Consider the following 15,611-nt stretch of genomic DNA (forward strand, 5'->3'; position numbering starts at 1 on the left):
TCGAATGGATCCTCGGGTGGCCGGGGTGGCCTGGCTGTGAACGTCCTTCCTGAAGCATGGCCAAGGCCCAGAACTGAGCCCCTGACTCCAGAGGCTGGGCCCTCAATCACTTCCTGACTCTGATCATTCTGCTCCTGCAGGCAGCATGCAGGATGCAGAGTCAACAGAACCATACCAACGTGGAGCTCCTGAGGGCTTTCCCACAAAGACCTCCCTCTTTTCTGGCACGTGTACAACCGAGCGAGGGGTCCTCTGACCGAGAGCAGTCTTCCCTCCAGAGCCCGGCTACTGGGGTCACCCCCTATCACAACTGTCTGGGCACCTTCCCTCAACGCCTCATTCATTTCAACACAAAATGGGCATAATGAGGACCTTCTTCCCAGAGTTGCTGCGTGGGTCAAACGAGATCACAGGAGTAAAGAGATTGGAAAACATGGCGGACGTGGAGTGAACGATCATTAACAGACTACCGACGACTCCGACGGCACAGTCCTTGTGCTTCAATCATCACACCCAAGGAAAACGAGAGGATCGGCCTCTCAGCAGCCATCACAAGCTAGGCACTTTCTGGGCTTGTTTCCAGCTGTTCAGAATCAGCATGGATGAGGCCAAAGGCCTCTGATTCCCAGTCACTCTCAGGAAGGCAGTCATATTTGGGGCTTCTGAATGCTGGGAGTGGGGGGCAGGGAATGAGCCAAGCAGTGGGGCTGATTTGGAAGGAAGGAGAGAGAGAAAGAGAGAGAGAGAGAGGGAGGGAGGGAGGGAGGAAGAAAGAAAGAAAGATCCCGAGGAATAGTTTGACCATTCCCAAAGCATTTCACCCACAGTAGCCCTTCCAATCCTCACATGATCATCCCTGTGATCCTGGGAAGCAGGAGGTTCATGGGAAGAGAGGCTGCATTATCAATGACGTGGGGCACTCCCAGGATGGAAATGCCTCTGCAGCTCTTGGTAAAAGAACTGCTCGGGGCCAATGAGAGCCTAGGGGGCCTGACTACAGACACATGGCTAGTCTCTGGCAGGGGTGGGACCAGACGGCAGGCATTTCTGAGTACAAAACTCTGTATATGGTGGCATGCTGAAACTCAGGTATCTATTCATTCACATTCTATAGCTTAAAAAAAGACTAAGGCAGAAAGGTCTTGAAAGACTAGACTGGCACGCTAAGCCCAATTCAATAACATTTCATAGACAAATGCACATGCTGGCATTTTGGTGACAAAGATTGTAGACTCATCAGTAGTAAGATGGTGCTGGTCACCCACTTGGGAGTTTGGACTTTGTACAGTTTGGAATGGAGGACCCCTGAAGTCTCTTGGGATCCCAAGATTCAATGTTTTCGTATGAGGAAATGGAGACCAAGCAAAGCATTTGATCAAGAGCTTCACAGATCCCAGTCAGGTGTGGCCTGAGGTTCTGGAGAACCTCACAGCCCACATGAGAGAGCCAAAGGTCAAGTGTCATGGCGCCAGTCTGATCAAGAATGCTGACAAATCCCAGTCACCTTTGGGATAAAATCCAAATTTCTCTGTTTGGTGGGTAAAGCCCTTCTCCATTCATCTTCCACAGTTACCTGGATCATGAATTCTTCTTCCTCCTACACTCACTGGTCTAGTCAAACTGGCCCAAGACTGGTTATCCCCTGCATGTGCCATGCCATCTCCTACCTCCACATCTCTGTACAGGGAGTTCTTATCCCACTCTCCCTTCTCATCTCTAGCTATTAGAACTACTAGTTTCCCTCAAGACTCACTCCAAGTAAGGGAGGGGATGTGGGAAAACTGGGACACTAATGCATTGCTGGTGGAGTTGCAAACTGATCCAGCCATTCTGGAGAACAATTTGGAACTACATCCAAAGGGCTATAAAAACTGTGTATAACCTTTGGTCCAGCAATACCACTGCTAGAACTGTATCCCAAAGAGATTTTTAAAAAGTGGAGGGGGGGAAGAACCTATTTGTACAAGGGTATTTATAGCAGCTCTTTTCGTGGTGGCCAAGAATTGGAAACTGAGGGGATGCCCATCCATTGGGGAATGGCTGAACAAGTTGTGGTATATGAACGTCATGGAATACTACTGTGCTATAAGAAATGATGAGCAGGCTGACTTCAGAAAAACCTGTAAAGACTTAAATGAACTGATGCTGAGTGAAGTGAGCAGAACCAGGAGAACATCGTACACAGTAACAGCGACATTGTGTGATGACTAATATCGATAGACTTGGCTCTTCTCAGCAATGCAAGAATCTAAGACAATTCCAAAAGACTCATGATGGAAAATGCTATCTACCTCCAGAGAAAGAACTATGGAGTCTGAATGCAGATCGAAGCAGACCATGTTTCATTTTCTCTTTCTTTCTTTTTTTTTTGAGTTTTTTTTTCCACAAAATAACTAATATGGAAATATATTTTACATGACTGCACATGTATAACCTGTATTAGATGGCTTACTGTCTCGGGGAAAGGAGAAGAAGGAAGAGAATTAAAAACCCCAATTTTTTTTTAAATGTTAAAAATTATTTTTACATATCATTGGGAGGAACTATTATTTAAAAAGAAGGGGAAAAAAAAAAGAATCAGGTTGAGGACCAAGAGGGACCACTTGTGGTTGGAACGTTAATAAAAATGTTGAAAAGGGGAAAAAAACCTCACTCCAAGTACCATTTCCTAAGAGAGGTCTTTTCTGAGCACCTTTATTACTGAGCCCCACTTCAGATCACTTTGGAATCATTTTTAATTTGTTTTTTTTAATTTACCTGTGCATAATTATACAGATACATGTGTATGTATATCATGTATAATTATGTATATTATAATATACATCTATGTGTAGATTATACACACACACAATGACCAAGTAAAGTCTAAGTTCTTTGAGAGTAAGGGTTATTTTATTTTTGTTTCTGTACCCCAAATACCTAGCAGGGCCTAGTACATTAGAGGCACTTAATATATGACTACTGAATTGAATTGAATGATGATAATTCAGTGCCTGGCACATAGTAAGGACTTAATATATGCATACTGACTGACTGAAAATAAAAGGATTTCTCCTACATTAATGCCCACTGATAAGCATCAGATGTAAAAGGAAGCCATTACTCAATTCCACCAAAACATAAAGAAAGGTAAACAGAGGCATGAGGGAGTCCCACTAGTTCCAAAAGAAAGATTTAAAGATATTTGTAAAAAAAAAATGGATAAGAATTTTACCAACACGTTGTTTAGAGTCTTTTGGACTTGAAGGGCAAGAGGTCTTTTCTACAACAAGGGAGCAAGTGGAAATGAGGGAATAGAGCATGGCAGCCAAGTTTGCCACCACGCCCCTTCCCAGCCCTCGCCTGGCGCCTAGGTGGCCCTTCAGGCCCAGGCGTGAACGCCACCTCGCCTCCAGGCTGTGAGGAGATGGGCAGGTTGTCCACATTATTCCTCACCGGTGCCTGTGAGTAGGGAAGTCTGGCTTCCCTGTCCTGGAGCTGCTAATCCATGTTAATTAGTCAACAACATGGCTCCCAAAGTTTGGTTCTGAAAGGAATGCTGCTACGCTGAAAAGCTGAAAACTGGTATGAACACTTGTATTTTACATACTTTTACCACCAAATACAAGCTAGTGAACATCTGGTGTTTTGCAAATTTGGGAAAACCCAGCTGCACTTCCTTGTTTCGAATGTGCCTCTGACAGGTGGGCACCATCTCCTGCGGATGGGGAGCGCTCCCAATCTGGGAGCTGTCTTTTTAAATCGAGGAATCAGACGCCGCTTCTGAAGCAAAGCAGAGGGAAGGGGGAAGGCTCCCAAGTGAAAGATTGGGTGTCAGAGGACCACAGAGCTCCCCCGCCTTGAGACCCAACATTCGTCTCCGCTCCTGCAGGGGCCTTGGAGCCAGAGACAGAAACACTGCCCTCGGGAGTTTCCAGCATCCCGGGGAGGGGGGAAGGGCCCTCAAAGCGCACCTCGGGAGACAGGTTGAGGGCCCCAGTGTGTGAGGAGGGAGGCGGGGAGGCCTCTGGCCCCAGTTCTGGCCCCACTCTGATGGCCTCTGCCCCCACTCAGGACTTCAGGTACACTGACCAACGCCTCCAACTCAGCCAAGACAGAGGCTTCCAGGCCTCCACCCCGTACCTGAACGAGAGGGCCTCCCCAGGACACCACCTGACTGGACACCCCTCCTACTGGGCCACGGGGATCACGCCAGCTGTTGGACAGGTAGTCTTTGCTTTTCCACTCAAACCCAAGCCCACCTTACTCAAGCTGCCCCCGCCCCTCAGGGTCTGCCGAGTCTCACTTTCCTCCTCTGTAAAATGGGGATAATCCCATCTGTAGCATCTCCCCCCTGAGAATGTGGTGAGGATCACCGGCCCCCACAAGGACGAGGCTTCCTCTGGCTGGGTAGGCCCAGGCCATTCTCACAGACCCTGACAGAGACCAGGCGCCGGCCTGTCCCAGAGGAGGGGTCTTCTCAGTATCTGACGACCTCACAAGTCCAGGCCAGAAAACACTCTACAGACCCTAAGGTGCTCTAGAAAAGTGATCCACCGTCTTGGAGGGATGATCCTTGTCAGGGCTTTCACAGAGCCCAGCACACAGTAGGCACTCAATCAATGCTCGTTCCCTCCCATCTCTTCCTCATCCATGTTTATATGTATTCACTTTACATTTATGTCGCATATTTTTTATGTGCACTTGTCTCTCCCATTAGAAGGTAAGGTCATTTTAGGTAGGAATTATTTCTTTCTCTGTACTTCTATCCCCAGTGCTCAGCACATGCCTGGCATAAAGGTCTGTTACTGATTAATATCATTATTACATTTGTATGGTTTACTCAGCTGCTCCTCAAAACAGCTTTCAAAGGAAGGTTGTGGCAGGGATTATTAGTCCTATATCACAGAGAGGAAACTGAGGCACAGAGAATTAAACGACCAGCCTCTGGTCACTGGTGGCAGGAGATGCCCATCCCCCGTAGACACAGCCAGGGCCCTGGTCAGAAGACTGTGGTCCTCTGAGGAGACGATTCTACAAGGAAAGGCACAGGGGCCCTGGGCCCGGGTTGGACCGAGCTGGGGGACCCCCAAGGGACCAGTCTCATTCAGTCTAATGCTAAATCAGTCAAGTCTGGACCGGCACAGAAATCTCCTGCCACGTCTCAACTGCCCCCGCTAGCTCAGAGGTCACAGTCACTCATGTTGGGCAACACTCCAAATCTCAGAAAAATGCAATCTGAGGCCCCTCAGCCGGGGGCCACCCCAAGCATTTCATCAAAAATGGCCCATTGGCTTCTCGGGGATGTGTAAAATTACCTTGGTCATGGCCTCTGGAGAAAACGTCATCGCGTCCAATACAGTGAGGAGGTCGCCTGGGTGGAGACGATCAAAGTACTTGGCGCACGTGTCATAGGCATGGAGCCATTCTGGTACGGAGTCCGGGGCTTTCTTAACGAGTTGGGGGTCGCCCCTCCAAAACAGTTTCTGCAGCCAGACGGTGTAGAGGGAGCTGGGGGAGAGCACAGACCCATCCGGTTTGGGGATTTTGGAAGCCAGCTTGGATATGGAGAGAATATTCTGACTGGTGAGGACGGGCTCCAACGCGTCCAGAGGACTGGCATTTTCATCGGTCAGCTTCTTGTAATTCAGACCTTTTGGCAGAGGGAGGAAACAGTCAGTGAGCATCCGCTGCCTGGCTAACCATGCCCCAAAGCCTGCTACATGCCAGAGTGCAGGCTGCTCAGGTGTCCGCTGGGGCACGGCCAAAGCCGCAAGAACGGCGGTAAGGAGAGAAGCCCCCCCCCCCCCCCCCCGTGTAGCGCCCGCAGCTTCTCCCCCATCCCCCAGGGTGCAGCTCCAGGCCAGAGACTGGGAGGGAGCTGGCTCTGGGGCAGGGCCTGGAGAGGATGTGGCTGGCTGGCTGGCTGGCTCCACTGCAGAGGATGACCCCTAAGGAAGGAGAAGGGCTAGAAGGGAAGAGGGAGAAAGCGGGTGAGGAGAGAAGCTGGAGAGCAAGCAGAGAGGAGGCCGTCTCGGGGGAGAGAGGACAGGTGGCACTGGGGGGCATCGCAGGGGTACGAAGGTCCAGGATCACAGATCGAGCAAGGGCCCAAGGCCGAGACGTGAGGACCCCTCCCCCTCCACGAGGGCCCAGGGTGCTGAATATGGCACAGGACATGCGATTACTCTCAGGGGACTGACTGGTTCTGTTCCATTTTTCTTTTTTAATTCTTTGTTGTAAGGGCCGGATTTCCAGGAGGAGGGAAAGGGAAGGATGATATAAAAACAAAGCTATCAATAAAATTGACTTGAATTTCTGGTAGAAAGGAAGTGTCTGCTGACAGAATGACCTTCTCTCCTCTGGACGATGCAGGCACAAGCTGAGCGTTTACTGATGCCATCTCTTACCTGACGCCACTACCTTCAGTTTCTTCAGCAGCCGAACGTGCGTGTCGGGCGCGATGGCCCGCTTCCCAAATCGCAGGCAGCCGCAGCTCGCCAGCAGGCTGAAGAAGTACAGCAGCCTTTCATGATCGGTGCCTCCGATCCCGGGGTAAACGTACTTGGCCATGCGTTCATGAAAGAGGTCAGGGTTGGCTTTCAAGGCCTCGAGGAGCCCCAGAGCTTGGGCTCTGCCTTCTATCTCTGCGGTAGACAAGCTGCAATTCAAAGACAGAGTCCTGGCTTTCAGAGCTGGCTCCAGGCCAACTAACCCACTCTCTGTTCCCTTTCTGCTCGATGCAGGCCTTCCAGAGCAGGCTGAGAGATGACCTATCTATTAGCCCCAGGCAGGGAAAGCCTGGCCGCTGGGGCTGCAGGGCAGGGAGACGTCTGGCCACAACAGAAGGGTGGAGGGAATATCTAATGGACCGATACACCTAAGAAGAGCCCTGGCAGTGGGGAGATCTGTCCTGGCCTCCAGGGGGCCATTTGGGAGAGGGGGAGGAAACAGATAGACATGCCAATGGCTATCGCACACAAGGCAACAAAAGGGATCCCGAGATAAGGCTCTACAAAGCTCCACACAAAATCGAAGAAAAGGAGCTGGCTTCGGACAGGGAGACCAAGGCGGGGCCCCATGGAGAAGATGCTGTCTGGGGCCAGGACTTGAGGGGTGGACAAGGGATGGGGACAGAGCCAGGAGCCAGCAAGGGGAGCCACAGAGGACGTCCACCAGACTGCCGCCCAGGAGGGGAGAGGAGAGTGGCAGCCCAGGCGGGGCGGGGGAGGCGCTCCAATGACGTCCCAAGGGCTTTCTATCCTGTTCTCTCAACCTTGGCCAGCTCCTGAGCCCCTTCGTTGGGGAAGTGCACAGGTTCTTCACCAACCAGGAGAGAAAGGATGTTTCTTACGCTAAAGTGGACGTACTGACCATGCTGGGACTCATCTGAGCGGCCGGGGCACTACCAGGGATCATTCTCCTAGAAGAACTGAGTTTGCCCAAGACATACACGCCAGGTTTGGCCTTTCCACAGCAGCCAAGACACGAAACAAAGTGAAGAGCCTTGGTTCCACTGGTCACCGACAACAGCACGACGGGCACAGAAGCAAGGGGACCTATCTCAACGTCTCAGCTTTGCAACCCCCTCAGCTTCTTTCCGTAAGCCAAACCTCCCCTGGCCCCCGGGCTCTGGCTCTCTCTGCGACCGGGCTGGAGGAAACAGACAAGGCCAAGCAAGCTCTGCCTCCTGGCCTGTTATCAGGTCAAGCCTGGGGACAGAAAACCTCCCAACATGAGAGGATTTCCGTTAAGATCAAAATGGCGCCTGCCATCGAAAGTTCATTCACCACACACAGTCCAAGGGAAGAGCCACACAGAGTCACTCTGAGCAAGGCAAGTGGATGTTGGAGGCGAAGGCCAGCCTCTGAGGGGAAGGGGATGGGGACACGGACGGGGACAGGAAAAGGCAACAAGCAGAGGGCCACTACCATCACAAAAATTCATTCCGTTTCAAACCAACACCACAAGTAGATTTAGTAAGATTAATACCTCCTCCCCAAAAAGACAGGAGAGGATTGACTGACATCCTCAGAACACATGAGACACATGTCAACACCCAGGGAAACACTTTCTGAATGAGGAGACATCACTTCACCAATATTAGAAACAGGCACAAGTCACTGGATTTGCTGACTGCAGTCCAAAGTGGTTTCTTCAAGATGGTGCCTAGAGAAGGGCTAGGACCCAAAAGTGGACCCAAAAGGCCCTCCATGGGTGACACTGGTAAGAACTCAACCAATCACCTGTTAGCAAAGAAGCCTCAAACAGACCACTGAGTCATATGGCTATACTTACAGAAACAAAGAGGTCCACAATGGCACTTTAGGGCCAGGTCATAATGACAGAAAGTTATCTTCACATAGCCTGGTCTTAGGGAGCAAAGTCAATTGTTCAAGGAAATGGGGGAAGCTGCATTTGGCTAGTGGCTAGGTACCTTGGGCTAGAATTATACACCAAAAGCTTTCACATACTGACAGAGGACAAATGCCCATCCTACAAATAAGAGATCTCAAAATATCCTTAAGAACTCCACAAATAAAAGACCAGAGCACTGGCAAGGCAGAATTGTTGTCCACGGTCACAAGACAGAACAGGGACTGATAAACACTTGGGAACGTTTTTACTCCGTATTGCCAGGCCAAACTCTCATCATCTCCAAACTCTTTGGATCGAACCTTTTTCAAGCTATCAAGCCCTATGAGAGAAGATCAGAATCCCGCGAGAACAGGCTGAGATGAGGACTGGCCCCTCATTGTAGTCTGAGGCTGGAGCGGGCATCTACATGTGCTCATTCAGCCACAGAAAGCCCTTCTTTGGGGAGGCCTCGCAACAAGACGGAGAATGTGAAGTTTGCAAAAATGACAGTTGGCGTTTTGCACAGGACCAACTCTTCTGACAATGAGAAGAATGAAGTCATGGAGATCACTCTGACACGCAGACCATTGGCAGATGTGAGCACAAAATGGTGGTGATGACAAGAACGGGAGGAGCTCAGCCAGGGCTGAAAAGCGTCCTCCTACCGAGGTGACCGCCAGTCCTCACTATTACTTCGGCATTATAGGCAGCACTAGCCCCATCTTACTGAGGAGGAACTGAGACTGAGTGGTTTCACCACGGTCACCGGCGGGTTCTAGACAAGGGGAAGCTGGTCTGATGACTTAGACATTCTAGGCCCCAAGAACCTACCGTGTGCAGGACACTCTGTCTCTTTTTTTTTCTTTTTTTTTTTTTTTTTGCTTAGGCAGTTGGGGTTAAGTGACTTGCCCAGGGTCACACAGCTAGTAAGTGGCAAGCGCTTGGTCTGAGGCCGAATTTGAACTCAGGTCCTCCTGACTTCAGGGCCAGTGCTCTATCCACTGCACCACCTGGCTGCCCTTTTTTTTTTGTTTGTTTGTTTGTTTTTTCACTCTGTCTCTTTTGATGCTTACCGCCACCATGGGCAATATGGGAAAGCATCATGACCCCATCAAATGAGAGCATCTGGAGCCAGAACAGCCCTTGGGGACCACCCAGTCCAAACAGAATGGAACAGGGATCCTCTGGAAGCATCTCCACCACAGTGCCTTCCATCTTCTTCTCCTGAAGACCTCTGCAGAGGGGAGCCCGTACAGCCCCCAGGCAGCTCACCCTCTGCTGGGTCACCCTACTGCTAGGTGGCAGCAGCCACAACGTGACTCCTTCATTTCCATCCCTGCAAAAAGTTGTTCCCTCCTGTCAACCAGTCTAATCTCTCTTAAGGACAGCTCCCCACCCACCAACCCCAAGTCTCCTCTATTCCCGGACAACATCCCCGGGTCTTTCAATCAACGATCATATGACTATTTTACAAATGAGAAACAGCCTCTGAAAATTTGCACGACTTGCCCAAGATCAGCTGGCTACAAAGAGAAAAGCCAAATCTCTAGCCTGGTATGAGGAATTAATCCGCCCCCCCCCAATTTTTTTTTCCAAAATTCACTTGAGAATGTTTCAAATTAGTGGGAAGGTAAAACTGTGCAGAAAAGCAAGTGAGAAAAATCAGCAGTCCTCTCTCCTTCCCACCACACTACAACAGAGGTGGACGTGTCTCATACCCACCACAAAATGGGTGATGTACAACACCCTCCAAGAGGCGACCCAAACTACAGAACCAATCTAACACTGTCCCTAAGTAGATGCCAGTCTTGACCCTATCACAAGGGGGATCTACCATGATTCTTCATCCTAACACTCCGTGAACTAGAACATTTGGGTGATCTGTCCACAGAATAGAAAGATAACAGCTCTCACTTTCTCTACTTCACTTGGGGTGTAATGTCAACCTTAGGCAAAATTATATCCCCCCATTCCTAGATTTTACTGTGCCCATGACTAGGTCTGTCTCATCAGCAATTTAGGTTAATTATCTTGTCAAGATTGACACATGTATTGGAATACCTTTACTGACACATGATAAATACAGATACCTCCTTCCCCAGGAAATTACAATGTGCTAACATCTTTTACAAACGTCTGTGATCAATAGCCCATTTTAATAGGCTCCAGAGAAAGAAGCTGTTATCTCTCCCCTTGGAACATGAAATGAAATCTTAGAAAAGCATTCCAAGGAATCCACATTCAAAGGGCCACCAGTGGACGCCAGGCAATCACTGTAGGCTTTGCTTTAACCAAACAAATGATTACCCTCATAAACAGCTGAGTGCCTTTCTCCCCTCCTCCAAGTTTTAGCTATAAAGCAGCTTATACAAATAGGGAATATTTGACTATCAAAGATTAGCTATTGGCATAAACTAGGTTTTAGCAGCACACAATGCACAAGGCATGAATTATTAATACTAATCCTATGATTAAGGTGTACTAGAATGGCTTCCAGTTGTCAATCACGCCAGGAAGAAGACAGAGTCAAGAAAAGTGTGTGTGGAAGGGCCTGGTGCAATTACAGGACAAATCATTTCTTTAAATGTATTTAGTCTTCTCTCAATCTGCAATGAATACTAATTCAGGCAGCACAGATGAGAAAAGAAATGGGGGAGCGCAGCTTGGGTACTTTCTCTTCCTTGATATAAATAGTCCTGAATTTCGGTAACTTTCCAGTATCTCTTTCATGTAGATCTGCTTTGCAGCTATCGGCCAAAACCTGGCAGAGCTGAGCTCAGACAGGCTCCTTGGCAGAAGGCTGCCCTGGGGGCCATGGCATTTCATCAGACCACAGGACCCAGGGCTCGGGGCCACTACAGATCCCCTTCTAGAGGGGAGGAAAATGAGGCCCAGTGAGGATGAGGCAGTGTAGTATTGGGGGGGGGGGGGAGAGAAGGAAAGAAATAGAGACAGAGAGAGAAAGGAGGGAGGAGACAGAGACAGAGAGAGAGAGGAGGGAGGAAAGAGGGAAAGGGAGGAGAGAGAAGACAGAGAAACTAGGGAGAGAGAGAGAAAGGAGAAAGAAACAGAGAGATAGAGAGAGAAAGGAGGGAGGAGACAGAGACAGAAACAAAGGAGGAAGGGGAGAAAGAGAGAGAGAGATGGCATTTATAAAGTGCTCAGCAAAACTTGAGGCACTCAATACATGTCCATTACTCTGACCATCGCTGAGGGGCAGCACGGACAGGCTGTGATCCAAGGCCACACTCTCCCCACCAGATGATGCTGACTCGGCTCATGTGCTGGGCATGGAGATGTGGCCTTTTAAGTCTAAGAAGGGTGGGGCCTCGAGGTAAGGAGCAAAGCATCATGGGCCCACAGCGACAGAGGGCAGAATGGCTCTTCCTTGGCAGACATTGGTTAAAACACAGACTTGTGAAGAAAACACACCTAACCAACCTTTCAGAGGACTGTGACCACGGCGATTGGAGAGCTCCCTTCAAGGCTGGCCATCCTCCCCTCCATTCATCCCTCCATCTCTCCATCCATCCATCCATCCATCCATCCATCCATCCATCCATCCATTCCTCCATCCATCCATCCCTCCATCCATCCATCCCTCCATCCATCCATCCCTCCATCCCTCCATCCAATACCTCCATCTATCCATCCCTCTATCCATCCCTCTATCCCTCCAACCATCTAATCCCTGTATTCATCCATCCATCCCTCCATCTATCCATCCATCATCCCTCCATCCATCCATCCCTCCATCCATCCATCCAATCCCTCCATCCCTCTATCCCTCCATCCATCTAATCCCTGTATTCATCCATCTACCCATCCATTCCTCCATACATCCCTCCATCCCTCCATCCATCCATCCAATCCCTCCATCCCTCTATCCATCTAATCCCTGTATTCATTCATCTACCCATCCATCCCTCCATCCATCCATCCCTCCATCCATCCCTCCATCCATCCATCCATCTCTCAATCCCTCCATCCAGTCCCTCCATCCCTCCATCCCTCTATCCCTCCATCCATCTAATCCCTGTATGCATCCATCCATCCATCCAACCATCCCCGCCAGGCCATGCCCTCCCCCACAAGAGGTTCCCACCACATGAGTACCCAGCTCTCTCTGTGCACATGCCTTTGCTGGTCTTGAGGGTTTAATGACATCCATAAAGAGGTGCACCTGGAGGACCTTGTCATCCTCAGGGCATTCTTCCTCAACCTGAGCTCAGAGATGATCTGCGGTCACAGTGGACAGTCCTCTGGGCAAGCCCACGATTCCCAGCTTGAACAGGTTAGTCTGGCTTATGACACCTCCCAGGAGATCCTGAGTGGAAGACAATGCAGTAAGAGAGCCCGGGAGGCAGCTGCGGGGAGGCCTTTGTGACAGCGGTAAGGTCCAGGCATCTGTCCACACCTTTAGCACTTAGACACCTCCTAAGTCAGTTCTTTGCCGACCTCCCCAAGGTGTCGCGTCCAGGACACCTCTCTGTGTCTATCATCCAATCTGGGGCTTGTCATCTTTGCACCTCATGGCTGGTTTTGTTTCCTCTGTAAGGACCCAGAGGAGGAGAAAACACTGCTCTTGAGGGGAAGAAGCAGCGCATCGTGGCCCTTTGTCCACTTCTCATTTGGAGTCAGTCCTCATTTGGTGTTTCTCCTTGAAAGGCCTGCTTGGGATGACTCCACTGAGCTTGATCCACACTAAGCTCTCCCTAAACAGGCTTGACCCTCCTCAGCTTCTCTCTGTTTACCAGCTGGGGCTGCTCACGGCGATCTGTCGTCCTCCATGAAACATGACAGACGAGTTTCCATTCTACACCAGTGTTGTCTTTGGCAGCTACATCTCCACTGGGCAAACAAGTCAGATGTTTGCTGATAAAGACGTCGTCTGAGCGTCTCGGAGCTCCTTGGTTTAGCGACTAATTTGCACTGGTTTAACTTCTAAATGGAATTAAACATACACATATAGATATATACCTTGGTACTTTAAAAAAAATGTAATAACCATCAACAAAAGGACATTTTCAAGAACACACTTTAGGACTAAAGAAAAGACAAAATCAGAGAGCACAGAGTTGGAAAGGATGCCGGAGGCCACCCAATCCTACACAGAGCTCAGGAAGAATCCGTTGCAAAACAAGGCTAAGAGGAGGTCCCAGACCCATCCTGGGGCACCACCAGACCCACATCAGGACACTGACCTCTGGATGGCCCACTCCCCAGCTGCAAGTCACTGATCCAGAGTGGACTGAGAGGGAAGTGTACTTGCACACAACGTTGGCATTCCCACGTGGGGAGGCCCGGGGCAGTGCGCCAAGAAGAAGTGTGGTGCCCACCCAGGTGCAGAGCAGGGTCTCAGTTCCAGCATCCAGCCCAGGCTTCAAAGGAATAACCAGTCAACAGGGAGACCATAATTCTGCAACACTGAACCATCACAGCTTTCAAACTGCCTGACAGGGGCTGAGTCCAACAGCATCTCCTCTTGCTCAGCCCCAAACCCAGGCCAGGAACTGGCAGGATCAGTCCAGGGGAGCAGCGATCAGGCTCTGCCCTTAGTCCAACCCCTCTGGGAGCAAGGGACACTTGCAGGTCTCCAACCTGTCCCTGAGATCTTCGAATAACACAACACTCACAAGCCCAAGAAAGCAGCCACAGGACCAGCTCAAAGCTAACCTCCAGAAGTGCCACGGAGCCCAGAATTAACATCAAGTGCAGAGTCAGGACATGGGCTGGAAGAATGGGCAAACAAAAAAAGATGCCCACCATAATGAGCTAAGACGGTAGCAGGGAAGCCCAAGACACAAACTGAGAAGAAGAGAATGGCTCTAAAACATCTACAAACAAAGCCTCAGAGAAAAACTCAGCTCGGGCACAAACTCAACCACAACTCCTAGGAAAGACGAAGCAAAAGTTTTTTTAAGTTTGTATAAATGAAATGCAAGTGCCTGGGGATAAACATAAAACAGAAACGAAAGAGAGAAGGGAAAAGGGAATTAACAGCTTGGACACAAGAGACATCAAACCCATCCAAGCCACAAATTCCCTGAAAACCAGAATGGATCAATTGGAAGACAATGACTCCATGAGGCCACAAGAAATAGGAAAACAAGGTCAAAGGCTGAAAATAGAGAAGAAATGGTAAGCTATCTCACAGCAGAAACAACTGCTCTAGAAAACAAATTGAGGAGACAGGGATTGTTGGACTACCTGAACGTCACAACAAAACAAGGAGTTTTCACATTCTATTTTAAGAAATCTTAAAATAAAACTGCCAAGATCTCTTAAGAACCAGAGAGTTCAGTGGAAATAAAAAGAATCCACCGGTTACCTTCTGAAAGAAACCCCCAAATGAAAATGCCCAGGAATATCAAAGCCAAAATTTAAAGCTTCCATATCAAAGAAAAAAATACTGCAAGCTGTCAGAAAGAAAAAAATTCAAGTACTGCGTAGCCACAGTCAAGAGCACACAAGATTTATCAGCCACCACTATACAGGAGCAAAGAGCTTGAAATACAATATCTAGAAGACAAAGGAGATAGGCTTACAACCAAGAATTCCTTACCCAGAAAAACTGAGTATAATGCTACAGAGGTAAAAATGATGGAACATGCTGCTTCCTGAAAGAGGATAAAAAGCTCAGAATGCAGAATAAGTCAAGTATATTTTTTTTTATATAAACCAGTATGGAAATACGTTTTGAACAACTATACATGTTTCTAATTCATCTTGGCTTTCTCACTTGGGAGGGAGGGAAGTGTTGAAGGGGGATTGGAACTGGGGTGGGAGGGTGAAAAGGCAGACTGTGGTTCCCAAAGTCTCTCCAGGTTCATGTGCATTGTTTTTAAGACACCATCCATCTATCTCATCCTCTGCCAGCCCCTTCTCCTTTTGCCTTCAATCTTTCCCAACATCAGGGTCTTTTCCAAGGAGTCCCATCTTCTCTTTATGTGGCCAAAGTATTTAAGCTTCAGCTTCAGTATTTGACCTTCCTGTGAACAGCCTGAGTTAACTTCTTTAAGTACTGACTAATCTGATCTCCTTGCTACTCCAAAGCACCAATTCTGCGGCACCCAGCTTTCCTCACAGTCCAGCTCTCACGGCCATATGTTGCTACTGGAAAGGTCACAGCTTTGACTCCGTGGACCTCTGTTGGCAAGGTGATATCTGCTTTTCAGTCTGAGTCTGCTGTCCAGATCTGCCAGAGCTTTCCTTCCAAGGAGCAAGCATGTTCTAATTTCATGGCCGCAGTCACTGTCTGCAGTGATCTTTGA

The 15,611-nt window shown here is 49.2% G+C and overlaps 1 protein-coding gene across 2 annotated transcripts in view; it reads right to left on the minus strand.

The window, feature by feature from the left end:
- Positions 1–15,611, minus strand: part of NBAS (neuroblastoma amplified sequence) — a 267,157-nt gene that overhangs the window by 71,333 nt on the left and 180,213 nt on the right. For both annotated transcript variants that reach the window (XM_027855628.1, XM_027855629.1), the window contains 2 exons: positions 6,390–6,640; positions 5,298–5,632 (listed from right to left, as the gene is read on the minus strand). In XM_027855628.1, the coding sequence (XP_027711429.1) occupies positions 5,298–5,632; positions 6,390–6,640 (586 nt within the window). The remainder of the gene's footprint in view (positions 1–5,297; positions 5,633–6,389; positions 6,641–15,611) is intronic.

The sequence above is a fragment of the Vombatus ursinus genome, unplaced genomic scaffold (genome assembly GCF_900497805.2).
Source record: "Vombatus ursinus unplaced genomic scaffold, bare-nosed wombat genome assembly UNPS02010980.1, whole genome shotgun sequence".
Classification (NCBI taxonomy): Eukaryota; Metazoa; Chordata; class Mammalia; order Diprotodontia; family Vombatidae; genus Vombatus; species Vombatus ursinus.